The sequence below is a fragment of the Stegodyphus dumicola genome, chromosome 4, assembly GCF_044657685.1.
Source record: "Stegodyphus dumicola isolate Sdum_Otavi_A_Nest chromosome 4, ASM4465768v1".
In the NCBI taxonomy this organism is placed as follows: domain Eukaryota; kingdom Metazoa; phylum Arthropoda; class Arachnida; order Araneae; family Eresidae; genus Stegodyphus; species Stegodyphus dumicola.
The window spans coordinates 200,622,139-200,636,984 of record NC_140771.1 but is presented as its reverse complement, the minus strand read 5'-3'; the positions used below and the strand labels follow the sequence as shown (position 1 = coordinate 200,636,984).

Sequence of the window (14,846 nt, the reverse complement as noted above, 5' to 3'; positions counted from 1 at the left end):
GCGGGGCTCCTTGGCTGATATGCTAACTACTCAGTGGACCGGCTGCCTCGCTGTCGGTGGAAAGAAAGAATGTTTGACTGGTGCATATTTTGTGGTACCCGAGATGCTTACTGACTGGTGCTTCGTTATTCGTGATATGGAAGATGTCTGCATAGAATATATACGGTCTTTTAAGGGTATCAAAACAATTTCTAAATGTAACACTTTCTTTAAACAATTTTAAGAGCCATGCAGGTTCTTTATGGCCAGAAATTTTCTTTTGTAGAAAGGCACTAACAGTGATTATAGTATACGGCTCGATTAATTACAGAACAGAAGTTTGACCTTGCCGTGCTTAGACAGCCATCGTTATTTAAGGATATCAATGTCAGTGAGGATAGTTGACGTAAGATCGGAAAATATGTTTACGCTTAATGGTAATGATATCTTCACGTATGCTATAGTTACGCTATTCTATATCGCCAATCTTTTTAGCATAATTATTAGCCACTGCACCATTCTCACGTATCTCAGTGAGAAATAAATATATGTTATATGATTCAATCGTTATTATAAGTAATTTAAATATAATTTTAGTTTTCGGGAAGGATGGAAGACCTCCTTTTCCTAAATAATCTAGTAAATTCATGATGAGACTGCGATATGCTATCGAAATCCGTATCATTTCCTTCATGATTATCAAGTACATCCGATTTTAAACGTAGTGTGATTTTTGGTAAAACTGAATATATTTTTACTAAAAATTAAATATGTATAATATGACATGCCGTTCAGGCATATCTCAAATTTCTTGCCCATGCACTTGAAATTATAGTCCCTCATGAGCTTCCTTTTATACTGTTCACAGAGAATTTTTTACTCAATCAGTTCTTTACATAAATTTCCTATTTTATTCGTTTTGTTTATATAAACAAAATTAAATAGAACGTTTTTTAACTAAAATTTGTATTTTCACAAGAAATAAAACAATTGTCTTTACTTAAATCCAAAAGACAGCCAATATTTTAATTCTTTGTTGCTAAGATTACATTTTATACGGTTAAAATGGATGTATGATATTATACAGCTGAAACCGAAGACCACAAATAAGGTTTGTAGAGATATAATGTTAGGCGAACTAATGTTTCTTTTAATTTATGTTACATTTTAATATTTATTTCAAAACTTAAGTGCAAAGCCCGCAAGGAAATCTCCCTGGCGGAATAGATGATGAATGCTGTGTCACATGGAATTTCGTAAACATTCTTTTTTCCCTTGCAACTTACAACTCATTAAACGAAAAAGAATCCAGTAAAGCAAAATGAAATGACGTGAAATAAATGTTCTTGTCACAATTCAAGCTACCAGACATTTTCCACAGTATAATAGGTCTTTGACTTGTTGTGCTCTTGACAGTGACAAATAGTTGCACTTCTCCGGCAGTTGATTGGGATAAGAATAATTGTGGGTTAAACGAAAATAAAAATAAATGTCAAGAAAAGAAAGTATCCTTTTCAGAAAATTTTAAGGAAAATTATTCTTAGCATCAGCTGAAAATGTCACATTCACATTTTTCCTTGATTACATTTCCTGCAAATTCGAAACTTTAATGTTTAGGCGTTGAAATTATTTTTTTGTTTTTCTTCAGCTTTTCATATAAATATTTGTTATGGAGAATTCTATGGTACATGCAAAACTCGGGAATGGTTTATGTATTTCAATGGAATACATAAACCCTTCACCAGGAATACATAGTAATGATTACGACATGCAAACACATCGAATGATTAAAAAATCCCATGGAGTTTAGTGAAAAATATTTAAAAAGCTGCAAACGCATTTTGCATCTAACTAGAGAAGTTGTATAAAAGTACAACGCGCGGGTGAAAAAAAAGTTTTAACAGGAACATTCAGTTAATTATGTTACATTTGTCGCTTCATATTCCATAATTTCTTTTATACTTCAGAAGCCATATCCTATGCAAAATTTTAACTGCAAAAAAGAAACTTAAATCAGTACGGTGAATGATGTCCAACAGTCTTCCGCATTCTGTAGAACTTCTAGGAATGTGTACGTAAGGCAGTTTCATAGAAACATATGTCTTCTGTAATTAAGTTATCTCACAAAATGTTACTTTTCATCTGCTTACATATTTTGCATGCTTTTCAGAGGGTTACTGAGTTTAACTACAACAAAGGAAAAATATTAAGTAAAAAAAAAAAAAAACTGAAGGGTTTCAGATTTTAAATTACGTCCAAAGGAGCGTTTTTTTAACATTTTGTATGTTATCTTTATTTATTAAATATCACGTTCTTCGCACTTAAACCACAAAATTCAGTTCAAGAGCAATATCGCAAAATAGTTTTAAATTGAGCATATCTTTAGAATTACCGATACAAAGTCTCGCGCGCTGGAGATAAAAATGCTTTCTGTACAACGTTGCCATTGCTCGCTTTGAAATCCTTGAGTTTTTTAATTAAAAATTTGTCAAAGTTTTACAAAATACGAAATCGATCATAAAACAAATTCCAAATTTCAAATTTGGGCTTCCACGTGCCCATATTCGCAGTAGGATTATGTCATTCAAAATTCGATGGCTCTATGTACCGTTGTTTTAACACAAGGCGAGAAATATACATACATTTATGCAGATTTTTCTTTATTTAATTTCTTCAAATATAATACAGTACTCTAACATTTGTCGGCAACAGTTTGAAAAATGAAACGGACATGTAAAGTAAACCATCGAAAAGTCGCAAAACGAAAACAATAGTCCTTCAGGGACAAAGCTCCTTTGGACTAAAAATTCGATTTAATGTGAACGTTATTTATAATAGGAAACCGAATTAGACAGAAACATTGCAAATTTTATGGATCAACTATGTTAATTAATTGAAATGCACATGTAGGAAAAACATTAATATATTCCCCGATATAGATTTTGTTGTTGTTGTGACTTATTTCACTTGTCTGACAGTAACACCAGAACAAGCCCACGAAGTTCTTCGTGGCAGGAAATTCAAGATTGCGCTTGTCGTTGGCAATCGCCTTGAGCACCATGTAGGTGACAGGACGATTTTCACAGTTCTGCCTCCAATTTTGAAAGAGAGCACCGGAGAAGACGGGTCGAATGGTCTCCCATCCCTCTTCCCCTACCAGAAACCTCTCCAGAGGACGTTCGGCTCAGCGCATCTTTAGAGTGCACCCCCTGCCGCACAGACAATATACATTTACAAATATCCATGCCCTCTCTGGGATTCGAACCAGGCCACTTCGGTACGGCAGTCAGCGTTGGTAACCGCTATTCCGGTTTGGTGGCATTATATAGATACAGACTAACCTCGGGTTGCTCGCAAATTATCAAACCTTAAAATTTTTATGGTTTCTGAAACTGCTTTTTAATTTATAGGAAATAGGTTGCTATAACAATAACCTTGTGTTTGGCGCAGATTTTATTTAAGACTGTATCGATTTCGAGTGCAAACAAGTAAGGTTCCGTCTTCATTAGGTTATGACTATGATAAAAGACCGGATAACAACAATACCTGAAAATGATAAGTGTTTAAAAATATAATTAATCGTGGGGAGTTTTGAATCTAAACATAGAAAGTTAATGCCACAAGTGATTGTACTACACATTATTACTAGCAACCCTTGATTTAAACAGCAGGTCTAGGAGATAAAATGGGTTTAAATTCTTAATGAAGAATTCAGTGATCTGAAGTCTTTATCGCACTGCTACTGTAGATTTCCGCACTTAAGTGATTTGCGCATAATTTGACAGATAAGGATAACTTTAAAAAATTTATTTGGGAATTCTTTTATTTTTATACGTAAGTCTAGAAATTAATTATAAAATTTAAGTAAAAATTTCAATCCCTCTCAAACTTTAAGGAATTTTGAAGTAGCTTCTAAATTTAGCAGTATGTATCTCTTTAAACTCTTTGAAACACTTTGCATAACTTCTTAGTATTGCTTCTGCACATTAATAAATTAAAGTTAACATACGCAGAGCTAAGTGGTCAGTTTCGATAAACGTTTTATAAGGTATTTCTCCCGCTTTCCTAGCGTGCCTTCGTGGTGTAGTGGTTCTGAACCGCTATTCCGCTATTCCAGAGGTCCGTGGTTCGATTCCCGGCGAAGGCGATTGCTCATTTTTCATCTCTCCGGTTTCCAAAAAAAAAAACCTAATGTCTCTACTATGGCGCCCAAACTAAACGGGGGATGGCTGATGACTCTCCGCACCCAGGATTTAGCGATTGGGTCCCCTAAAAACCCCAGTCGCCCTTTAAAAGGGGAAATATATAGGTATTTCTCCCACTTTCTTGGCGTACCTTCGTGATGTAGTGGTTATGCACGCTGGGCCGGTATTCCAGAGGTCCGTAGTTCGATTCCCGGCGAAGAGGGTTGCTCATTTTTCATCTCTCCGGCTTCCAAAAAATACCTGATGTTTCTACAGTTTTTGTACATTTATAAAAAGCAATATTATTATGAAATATGCTATGAACAATTATAACTTTGAGGTTAAAACTTGTAATCGAAATCTAAAATGAATGCCTACTAATTAATTCCACAGAAAAGAAGCATTATATTTCTGTTGTAGAACCTCCTTAGAGCAATAAATGTACTTTTACTTTCTAATTAATAATTTGGATAATTAAAAATATCAGAAAACGTGATTTTATCGTATCAGAATTATTTAATATATTTTTCAGGTTTTGTAGCGTATTAATTAATACTACGTATATTTAAAGTGCTTTTAACTTTCACGGAAAAAAATACATGAACTTCAGTAACAAAATTTTATTGCTTCAAACAGAAGAAGTTCCTACAGCTCACTCGTACGGGTACACAAACTACCAGTAATTTTCAAATGTAAGAGATAATTTATTTAAAAAATGGTTAGGCTTCTTACCTACGACGTCGAGATAACCAATTTGTTTCTTCATGGGCACCGTATTGATTTGACACATATAGCTGCCACGATCTTGCTCTTGAACGTTTGTGATGTGCAGATTCCAGTGCTGATGATCTTTGTGGTTTAATGTGATTCTATAGTTCCTTGTAATTACGTGCGTATGAATGGACAAAATTGTTTGGCTTTCTACACGAATCCAAGCAACCTGAAAAAAATATAATTACATGATCAGATAATAAGCTGGTATTCCTTGATATTTAGATAAGTAAAGAAATATTGAATAAAAGGTCCTCTGCATAATCACACTAAATTAATAAAATCCACATAGGGATGGATGTTTATATCGTATGATAAAAGGTCGCAGACCCTTGATCTAGATATTCATGTGCATGTTCTACAAAGTGCAGTAATACCTGAAGTTACATGAAAGGTGGAATCGCCGAAAAGCACATAAGTCGTGATCTAATTTTGTGTATAAATGTACACGAATTTTAAATAACTAGGACCAAGGGATTAAAACGCTTCTTTAAAAAGGTCTGTAATAAAGAATATAGATTTTATATAAATCAATGCAAAATAATATAAAAATAAATTTATTATGAAAAAAGTTATTTTAATAAAATTAACTTTATAAAATTTAACAAATTCCTCTTAGGCTCAGTGCAATTTTTATTGCATAAATTTCTTATTAATATGTCTATATATATATTCTTTTGCAACTATAAAGTGTTTCTCATTAGAATTTAATTTCTCTAAAATCTGTAACCTTTCCATTTTAAGCTTTCAAATTTCATATGTTCTTTTAGTGGACCTGGGTTTAAGACGTCAGATTTCTCAATAGGAAACTTGCTGACTCATTTCTACAGGATCATCACTTATCAGGTCTTTGCTATGTGATTACAAAGGCGCGCTGACGTCATCACTACCAGTTTCTAAATCTAATTTCTTGGCAAAACTGATATCTTCTAAATTATATGAGTCACTGGATAATTTTTTGGCGCGATGTTTATATATTATTCGAAGAAGAACGCACAAATAAGGTTCCGCGTAAATTCGAATTAAAGTCGGGGTGCCATGTGGACAGTTTACATCCGCCTACCTTGAATTATCCAGGTAACGTCTCCTAGTGGAGAATATTTCCATTATGTATTTCTACTATGCAGGTAGAGGACAGTTCACTCATTTGAATAATTTCTATGTAGATTTTTCTTTTAGGGCGTGAATATGAACCTAAATAATTTTATAACAATTTTTACAACTTGTATAAACGTTACTATAAAGACGATGTCAGAATCGGTGCCTTCCTTAAGATTTATATATGTTAGTGATTAACATTAGATAGTATGTAAAGTTTCTTTAAATTAAAGCCTCGTTTCCACTACTGCGTACGAACGCGTTGCGTCAATTGAAGACACGCCTACGGCATCCGTACAAGCATTTCCACTGCCGCGTATCCGTAGAATATTTTCATTTTCCGCCGCTAGGTGTCACTGTAATATTTTGGCTCCAAACAAGCAGTTCGCGAGTTACGACATCTGAATTTTTCCCGCTTAAGCGAGTATTGTTTGTTTTGGATTTGATATGGATCCTGCTGTCAAATGCAGAAAAGTTTAGTTTACTAAATTCCATGTTATTGAAAATTTTTATTTCTGCTTATGAACTACGAAAGTAATGTACGCTAGCAATCTTTAGATAAGTAAGATTATAATGCATATTATGAACATCACTAATTCCATAGAAGCTGAAGCAAATTTTAATATATGTATTATTAAAACATATATTAAAATTATTTAGTTTAGTTTACTAAATTCCATGTTATTGAAAATTTTTATTTCTGCTTATGAACTACGAAAGTAATGTACGCTAGCAATCTTTAGATAAGTAAGATTATAATGCATATTATGAACATCACTAATTCCATAGAAGCTGAAGCAAATTTTAATATATGTATTATTAAAACTAAAACATACTGTTAGTGAAAAAATAAACAAATAAATAAATAAAATAAAAAAGTTAAAGGAATTAAAAAATAGTTGGTACTTTAAAAATGCAGAGCAACTGTAAAGAAAGGTTCACAGTATTTACACAAAATTTGCTATGCTTGTATACCGCTTACTTCAGGGTCATAGCTGAATAATTTATTAGAAATCTCGTTTGTTATAAAATGCACTATGGTCAGTTATATTTTATGCATAATCCATAAAATATTATTTTTAATTTAAACATTTTTAATTCATATCTCTTTTTATAGAAGAAGTTATAAAAATAATATTTTTCTCTTTACATATACACACATTAGGTAAAGAAAATGGAAATATTTAATTAATTAATTCCTGAGCTTCTGCTGGAGAGGACTGAATTTAAAAGCAATTATTATAGTAATTTTTTGTTAAAAAAAGTTTAGGGCATTAATACTGTCTCATGTTAATTGGAATGAACGTTTAGAGTCGTAAACATCCCAAAGTCTGAGCACATGTATATACATTCACATAAAAGTGAAACGAATATATATATATATATATCTACATGTCTTCAAAATAAATTAAATTTAAATAATTCTCTTGCGCCATTGCTGCAAGGAATGAAATTTAAATAACAAACATTTTCTATTCATAAAAAGCAAATTTAAAGTTAATTAAATTTAAATGAAATCTAATGCAAACAAATAAATTATTAATTATTGCTGCGAACTAATATACAATGTCATTTAAATTCTGACAGCATATGTAAATCAAGTGCAAGTATCAAAATCCATGAATAAATATATAATTCCAAAAATTTAGAGAATATTCACTTATGCATTTTTATAAATTTTTTATCGATTAATAAGCTATCCTGTTACTCACTTATGCATTTTTATAATTTTTTTTGGATTAATAATCTATCCTATTATTCACTTATGCATTTTTATAATTTTTTAATAAATTTTTGGAATTATATATTTATTCATGGATATTGATACTTGCACTTGATTTACAAATGCTCTCAGAATGTAAATGATATTATAGATTAGTTCGCAGCAATAATTAATCATTTATTTATTTGCATTAAATTTCATTAAAATTTCATTAACTTTAAATTTGCTTTTTACGAATAGAGAATGTTTGTTAAATTCAAATATATATGTACAGGGTATGCTTTAAATTAGTATTATATAATTTTCAAACTTTTTTGCGGGGGAAAATTTAGATAAATAAAAGCATAAATAAAACAATATATTTAACGCATATAATTATAGAAATAAATTATAAAACACGAATATAGATCAAATTGGAACAAAAAGCTGAGAAAGTTGCAGACAGGGTGCAAAAAGCGTATGGGATTCGAACTCACGATCCCCAAAAATAAACATTATTACCGTCAGCTTTACCACTAAACTAGTATCACACGAGAGTCGTATGCATATTTTGGTTTATATACATCATCAAGTAAATCAATTCTTAAAACTAAATTTTTTGGTCTTATTTCAGTGCAAAATTCTGAAAAATTCCCCAGAGTTTGTTCTTCAGCTTCTAGTACATTTTTTACAAAAAACATTATCTTTTAAAGTTAATGAAGTTTCCGATTGAAGTTAAACGGGCTGCTAAAAATATATTTCATGTGCTTACAAATATATGTTAGCCAAAAAAATATATTTACAAATTTAACATACTCTTTAATGCAATAGAATATTTAAAAGGCTATCAAATTTAATTTATAATTAACGTTTTTAGTTTTTACCTGTTTCAAAAGAAAAAAATAACAAATCTTTTAATCATATCTAATTTGCTGTAGCAGTTTGATATAGTCAGACATTCATTTTAATTAAAGGTTAATGAGTATGCAGAACTAGGAAATAATTGTCAGGACAAATTTTGCTATTTCATGGACTTGGAATTATAATTTTCGGCCGCTGATTTTCTTGAACTGAATTTCTTGGCCGCTTGATTTTATCTGCGAACAAGTACTGTAGTTGCAGTTATCTTATTTTTCTTATCTTTTTTTAACTGAATTCAGCTGATTGCTGACTTTTTCAGTATGCAAATTTCTCCTTATAATGTTAATTCAGCTATAATGTATTTTTTAGCAAAACATTCTTTCCCTAAGCCAGCGTTCATCGCTATTTTCCAACAGGAATTTCACACATAAAGAAATAAATAAGAACAATTTTATGTTGCAGGAAAATAAGACCAAAGCCAACAAAAGTGCAAGGTCACGGTATTTACCAACGCAAATGTGTTGTAAGCCATTAAAGGTTCTGACAACTTTGTATCTGCGTTTGTTAGAAATTTAACTGCTTAGTAAAATCATCAAAAAGAATACATTATTTCTCGCAATTAATGTTTGGTCAGAATTAGTAATCTCATAAATAGCAACATTATTTACTTTGGGAAGACAGTTAACTATAGAATTAGTAATCTCATAAATAGCAAAATTATTTACTTTGGGAAGACAGTTAACTATGCCTTCCGCCATATAACTTAGCGGACGTTTTTGGCATGCTCAGAGAATAATTTTATCAGTCTAGTTATTCTTAATGCATTTACGTCATTAGAAACAATAAACGCATCATGTAAGTACCCGTATACAAAAACTTGTGTTATTTTTAAGAGATAACTCATTATATATCGAAAATAATTTATTACATACAGTTCTGTAATCACATAAAAATGTCGGCAATTAATTAACTCTTTTGATTTTTCGTTTTCTTATTTCTTGCTTTTAAATAACTTTTGTCATCTTATATAATATATTAGTTTTTAGGTTAATAAACAATATTATCGCGCAGTTTACATGTATTATAATTAGCTGTAACTAATAATTTTGTTTTACTTTGCAAATGTATTACTTTTGTTAAGTTTTAATTTTTGTGATAAATTAAACAGGACATTTATATATAAATCCATCCTTTCTTAGATATATGTGTGTGTGCATGTATAGTCAAATTGCCAGTCTTTCCGAAACACGTTTCATCTTCAGAAAGACATTTCAGTTTTTTTTTTTCCTTCCAGTACAGTTGTTTGGCTTTATGATGGAGACTATCAACTCCAAAAAACAGCATGTTTGATAGACCCGTTTTTATAAATGGCCCTCCGATGGTTCGACTATCAGATTTTTTTCCCTTCCTCAACGATATACCAAATGCAAGAAGATTTTTTTCCACCTCATGAAAACACAATGAGTAAGCCGTGTGGCTTATCGACTGTAATCTATTGGATTTCTTTTAGAAGAGGAAGCAGGAAAGAAAAAAAAATGAACATCAGAAATGAAACAACGAGAGGAAAAAAAATCTGTTCGAGTATGAAAGAGGTGTTAAAATAGAATCTCATGGGTGGAAAAAAGACCTGATATAATAGGACGATTCTTGATGCAGTCACCGATAATTTTCTACGTCGACACATAATTAAAGTAATTAAGTCAAAAAATCAACCAAGTCCTCGATAAAAGGTCGTTATAGTCCGTTAAGGTGCCATAGAAAGATGGCGTTGGCTGAAAAAGTTAGAAAAATGAGATGGAATATTTTGGATAAGATTTTGCCTTTCTTTGCACTTGTATGCTAATTCGGAAACTATATTAAATTAATAGTATAGATTTGGTTTTTCATGGAGATTAGTTTGAGAACTTCAGCCATTAAGTTGGCTTATTTACAGTTTGGATAATACAGTAACATATGTATCAAATGACTTGGTCAGAAGTTAAGCTGGTTTCATTTGAGCCTAATTACTGAACCTCTAAAGCACAACCTTTGCTCGAATGATAATGGCATTTTACGCGTTAAGTGATCATAATAATAATGCTGATGATGCTGACATATGTATATGTACTTGCATATACATGTGTGGGTTATATGCATGAATAGTGCCATTTACGGACTGAAATTAGTAACTATTCAGAAAAACAAGAAGCTTTGTTACTAACGGCGTAGAGCTAAAAATTGATGAATAATCAAAAAGCCTCAGTTAATTTTCTCAGAAAAATATTAATTTATAAAATACTGTTAAAAACTTATTTGAATCCAAAGGAAGAAGTAATCTAAATATGTCAAAAATCTGATTTTCTTGACTAACACAATCAGTAATAATGGCTGCTGCAATAATAATTTTATTTAATGCAGGTAGGCTTTCAGAATTAAATTCTTTCAGCTATTAGCCAACAGTTACCTGCCAGACAATCCAAGCTATTAATTCTACCAATCAATACCATTTTTCACTAAGTATTATTCAAAAAGTATAATTCAAGAATAACAATAATTTTTATTGCATTATTTAGATTTTTCATGACAGGGAAAGGAAATTTTATTTGTGGGAGGAGTGAAACCATTTTGTAAAGAAAAGAATGTAGCATGATGTATTGAGTAAAATAGTAATGAAACGTAAAGGTATAAGAAATTTGAAAGCATTTGGAAGAGCGAGATTGGAAAAGTAATATCGTTAAGTAAACAAGAAAAATTATTAATGATGTGAAAGTGTTCAAAAGAACCCAGTTGATTTAATGAAGAAGCTTACGGATAATTTTTGAAGATCCCAAATGTAATTAAGTGACCTGCCGTACTTAGCTAAAAAAATCTTTTTTTCTTTCGAAATTTAATTCATATTCCATCTCGAGAAATTTCAGCGCTTTTTCAGTTTGGCCAATATATACCAAACAGCACGATACATATCAAACAATGCTAAATTAACACAATAATTTAAAGTACATGTGAGATCTTTAAGAATCGAAAAGTGAATTTTAGTGATAGGTGAAAAAATAACTTTAAATATTTAACTTATGGAGAAGTCGAGAAATTTTGTAATTGATAGTAAGTTTAAATAATTATTGGGTACGTGCCAGTTAACCCATCAACCGCCGAAACTACAAAGAATGATTCTTTTCTCATGAAAATAATAGCAAATATTAAATTAAGCATTTATAACATAAATTTACATTGAAAAAAATGCTTTTACCTGTCGAAAAAGCGAGTGTTGCGTTCGCGCAACGTCAGCTGAATAAGACTACGGATATTTAGTGAGTAGGATTGTACTCGTGTGCGATGTTTTCTTTGAGTGGAGGGCAGGATTACGTTTTAGCTGTATAACGTTTTATAAATCTACAAATCACTTTACTTGTAATTAGTTTAATATTAAAATATATATTGTATTTCTTTTACAAACACAGATTATTTCAATTGAAAGATTCAAGCATGAAAAGCTTGATTACAATCATTTTGTAAAACTACATTACATACTTTGCACGTATAAACAGTCTGGCTATGGTACTCTTTACAACAAAGTCATTTGTTATCAACGGACTTTACGATAAAACGTCTACCATCTCCATGAAATGGTTTTTTAATGCTGAATTTACTAGGTCTTCCTGTTGCTGATCTATTTCTGGCTAATTCTACACACTCAATAGGTGTTTGCAAAAGGAATAAGGCATTCTCTCGTCTGAAATCTAAAAGATACTTTATATTTTCACCAGTAAAAAGTGGTGATATTGAGTAAGCTTATATACGGTCTCACATCATATAATTTATCAGTATTGTCAATTTGACTATTGTCAATGGCAAATTCTGCTTCATATTCCTGTACTGCAAACGTGATATCGATTCTCGTACAACAGGAGCAGAAGTGTCCTTATCAAAAGAACAACACTACGCAATATATATATATATATATATTTTTTTTTTTTTTTTTTTTTTTTGCTCAGAGTATATATTTGTGTGTTCAACGAGAAGAGAGGAAATGTCTAAACCAGAAAGGAAATCAAAAATCTGTCCACTAGTTTATCTTGTATTTTGTCTGTTATAGTTTCTCTTCTATCTCTTTCTTCATGTTCTTCCTGAGACATAACTAACAGTTTCTTTTCTATACACTTCAAGCTTTCAGTCTTCTGCTTTTTAAACTTTTTAGTATGACTACAACGGCTTTTAGAAGGCTGAAACTTACTTCTTACGTGAATTTCAACTTCCCCAGCAGTGATACATTTGCGGAATATGCGGGAAAGGAATAGCAATAACAAAACATTGTTATTCCTTTCCTCTTCATCACAAGCTTCTGCAATTTCTGGGGGAACAACAAAAATATCAGTTTCATTCTGGTCATTATTAACATTATCATCATCTGTTTCTTCATCAAAAAATCTTTCAAGTGCTTCTTCTAATGTAACATACCTAGTTCTAGGCATTTTTAAAGCAGCCAGAACATGGAAAGTAATGAGTGAAAAATGAGATTGATTTAACCGTTTCCTGCTGACGTTATAAATTTACACCTGTTTACATTTTATAACACCTGTCTTCTCTTCCTTCCCAACACAAATATAAACATCTGACTGATGTAATGTTCTGATAAACGGTGACCTTCACTAAAAATAGATCACTCATAAAGAAGGCGATTCTTTCGTTAACTATTTTCAGCAAAAATACCCTGTCGAAAATTTTGCTTAAAGTATGAGATTAATTATTATAAACAAAATGACTACTGAAGGCAAATATTGTTTTACAGAAATAATCTTCATAATATTCCCTGCACAAAATCATCTGCTGGTATAAAATATCCTAGGTAGTTATATTTGTATACGCATTTATTTTGACCGTTGCGTCAACGCAACACCAGCGGCTAATGGGAACGTCAGTGTCGGCTTAGTATCCTGTTGACTAAATGTCTTGACAGTTAAGTATCCCGTAGCTAAATGTCCTGACGGCTAACTCTCTGTGTCGGCCAAATGTCCTGTCCGCTAAGTGTCCTTGTCGTCTAAATGTCCTGACGGGTAGCTGTCCGTGTCGGCCAAATGTCCTGTCCGCTAAGTGTCTTTGTCGGCCAAATGACCTGTCGGGTAACTGTCCGTGTCGGCTAAATGACCTGTCGGCTAAGTGTCCGTGTCGGCTAAATGTCCTGTCGGCTAAGTGTCCGTATCAGCTGAATGTCCTGTCAGGTAACTGGTGTTGGTTAAGTGTCCCGTCGGCTAAGTGTCACGGAACCCTGCCACAAATACTTTGGTCACTGTCTCTTAGGCGAAATCTGTGAAGATAGGCCATGCCCTGTCAGATACTGTGTGAGGTGCGAAGAGGTTCTATTTAAATTGTGGTTAACGTTTGGTTGGAAATCATACAGTCTTCTGCCCGTGGTGCTTGTCTCCCAGTAGTTTTGCCACTGCTTCATTAGTTCACATTTGAGAGTAGTTTTCAGATATGAGTGCGAAAGGGGCACACCAATGCTACTCACGTGGGGTTCATTGGCTGCGCCTTTCGCAATCATATCCGCTGCCTTTAATCCCCGTATGGGCTCGAACCCATTGTAGCTGGGTCCTCAGACTTGCAGGAATCGAAATTAATAATTTTTATATGTGTCTGACAATGGGAAGTCTACTGCAACCTCCCTGGATGGCCTGCAAGCTTACCATTGAATCTGTGTAAATTACTTTATACCTGCCATTGTTAGCAGTAAAGTCCAGAGCCGCCTTTAGGGCTGTAAGTTCTGCCTGAAAAACAGAGTTGCTAGGATGAATCTTCTTAACCCAGGAATGGATTATGTGGTCACCCTCCATTGCATACCAGGCACTGCCAGTCCCGAGTTCTCCTTTGGAGCCATCAGTATATACGGCTAAGGATTGTAATGCACTTGGAGGATTACAGTTTGCTTCTATATCGAAGTCCGCAGGGTACAGTGGGCAATGTGATTCTTGCAGTCCAAGGATACATAAGTTGTTACTCCAAATAGTAACGTCTTGTTTTAGTCTAATCACTCACCACAACACTTTCGCTGTGTACTATCAAGTGCAGGGACGGAAGCCCAGCCAATTCATTTAATGCAGTAGTACGAGAGGTACGGAATCCTCTGCAGATGCCCAGAAGAAATGGTCTTGCGCGGAGTTCAATGCATGTTAATCGTGATATTGACACCCCATATGAAAACGCCATGAAGAGCTATGCCCTCAGCGACCGTGGCATACCATATTTTGAGCATCTGCGATGAGACACCCCAGTTAGCA

At 32.7% G+C, this 14,846-nt stretch overlaps 1 protein-coding gene across 2 annotated transcripts in view; it reads right to left on the bottom strand.

Moving 5' to 3' along the window:
• Positions 1-14,846, bottom strand: part of LOC118182606 (lachesin-like) — a 171,956-nt gene that overhangs the window by 88,585 nt on the left and 68,525 nt on the right. For both annotated transcript variants that reach the window (XM_085815902.1, XM_085815904.1), the window contains exon 3: positions 4,896-5,103. In XM_085815902.1, the coding sequence (XP_085672028.1) occupies positions 4,896-5,103 (208 nt within the window). The remainder of the gene's footprint in view (positions 1-4,895; positions 5,104-14,846) is intronic.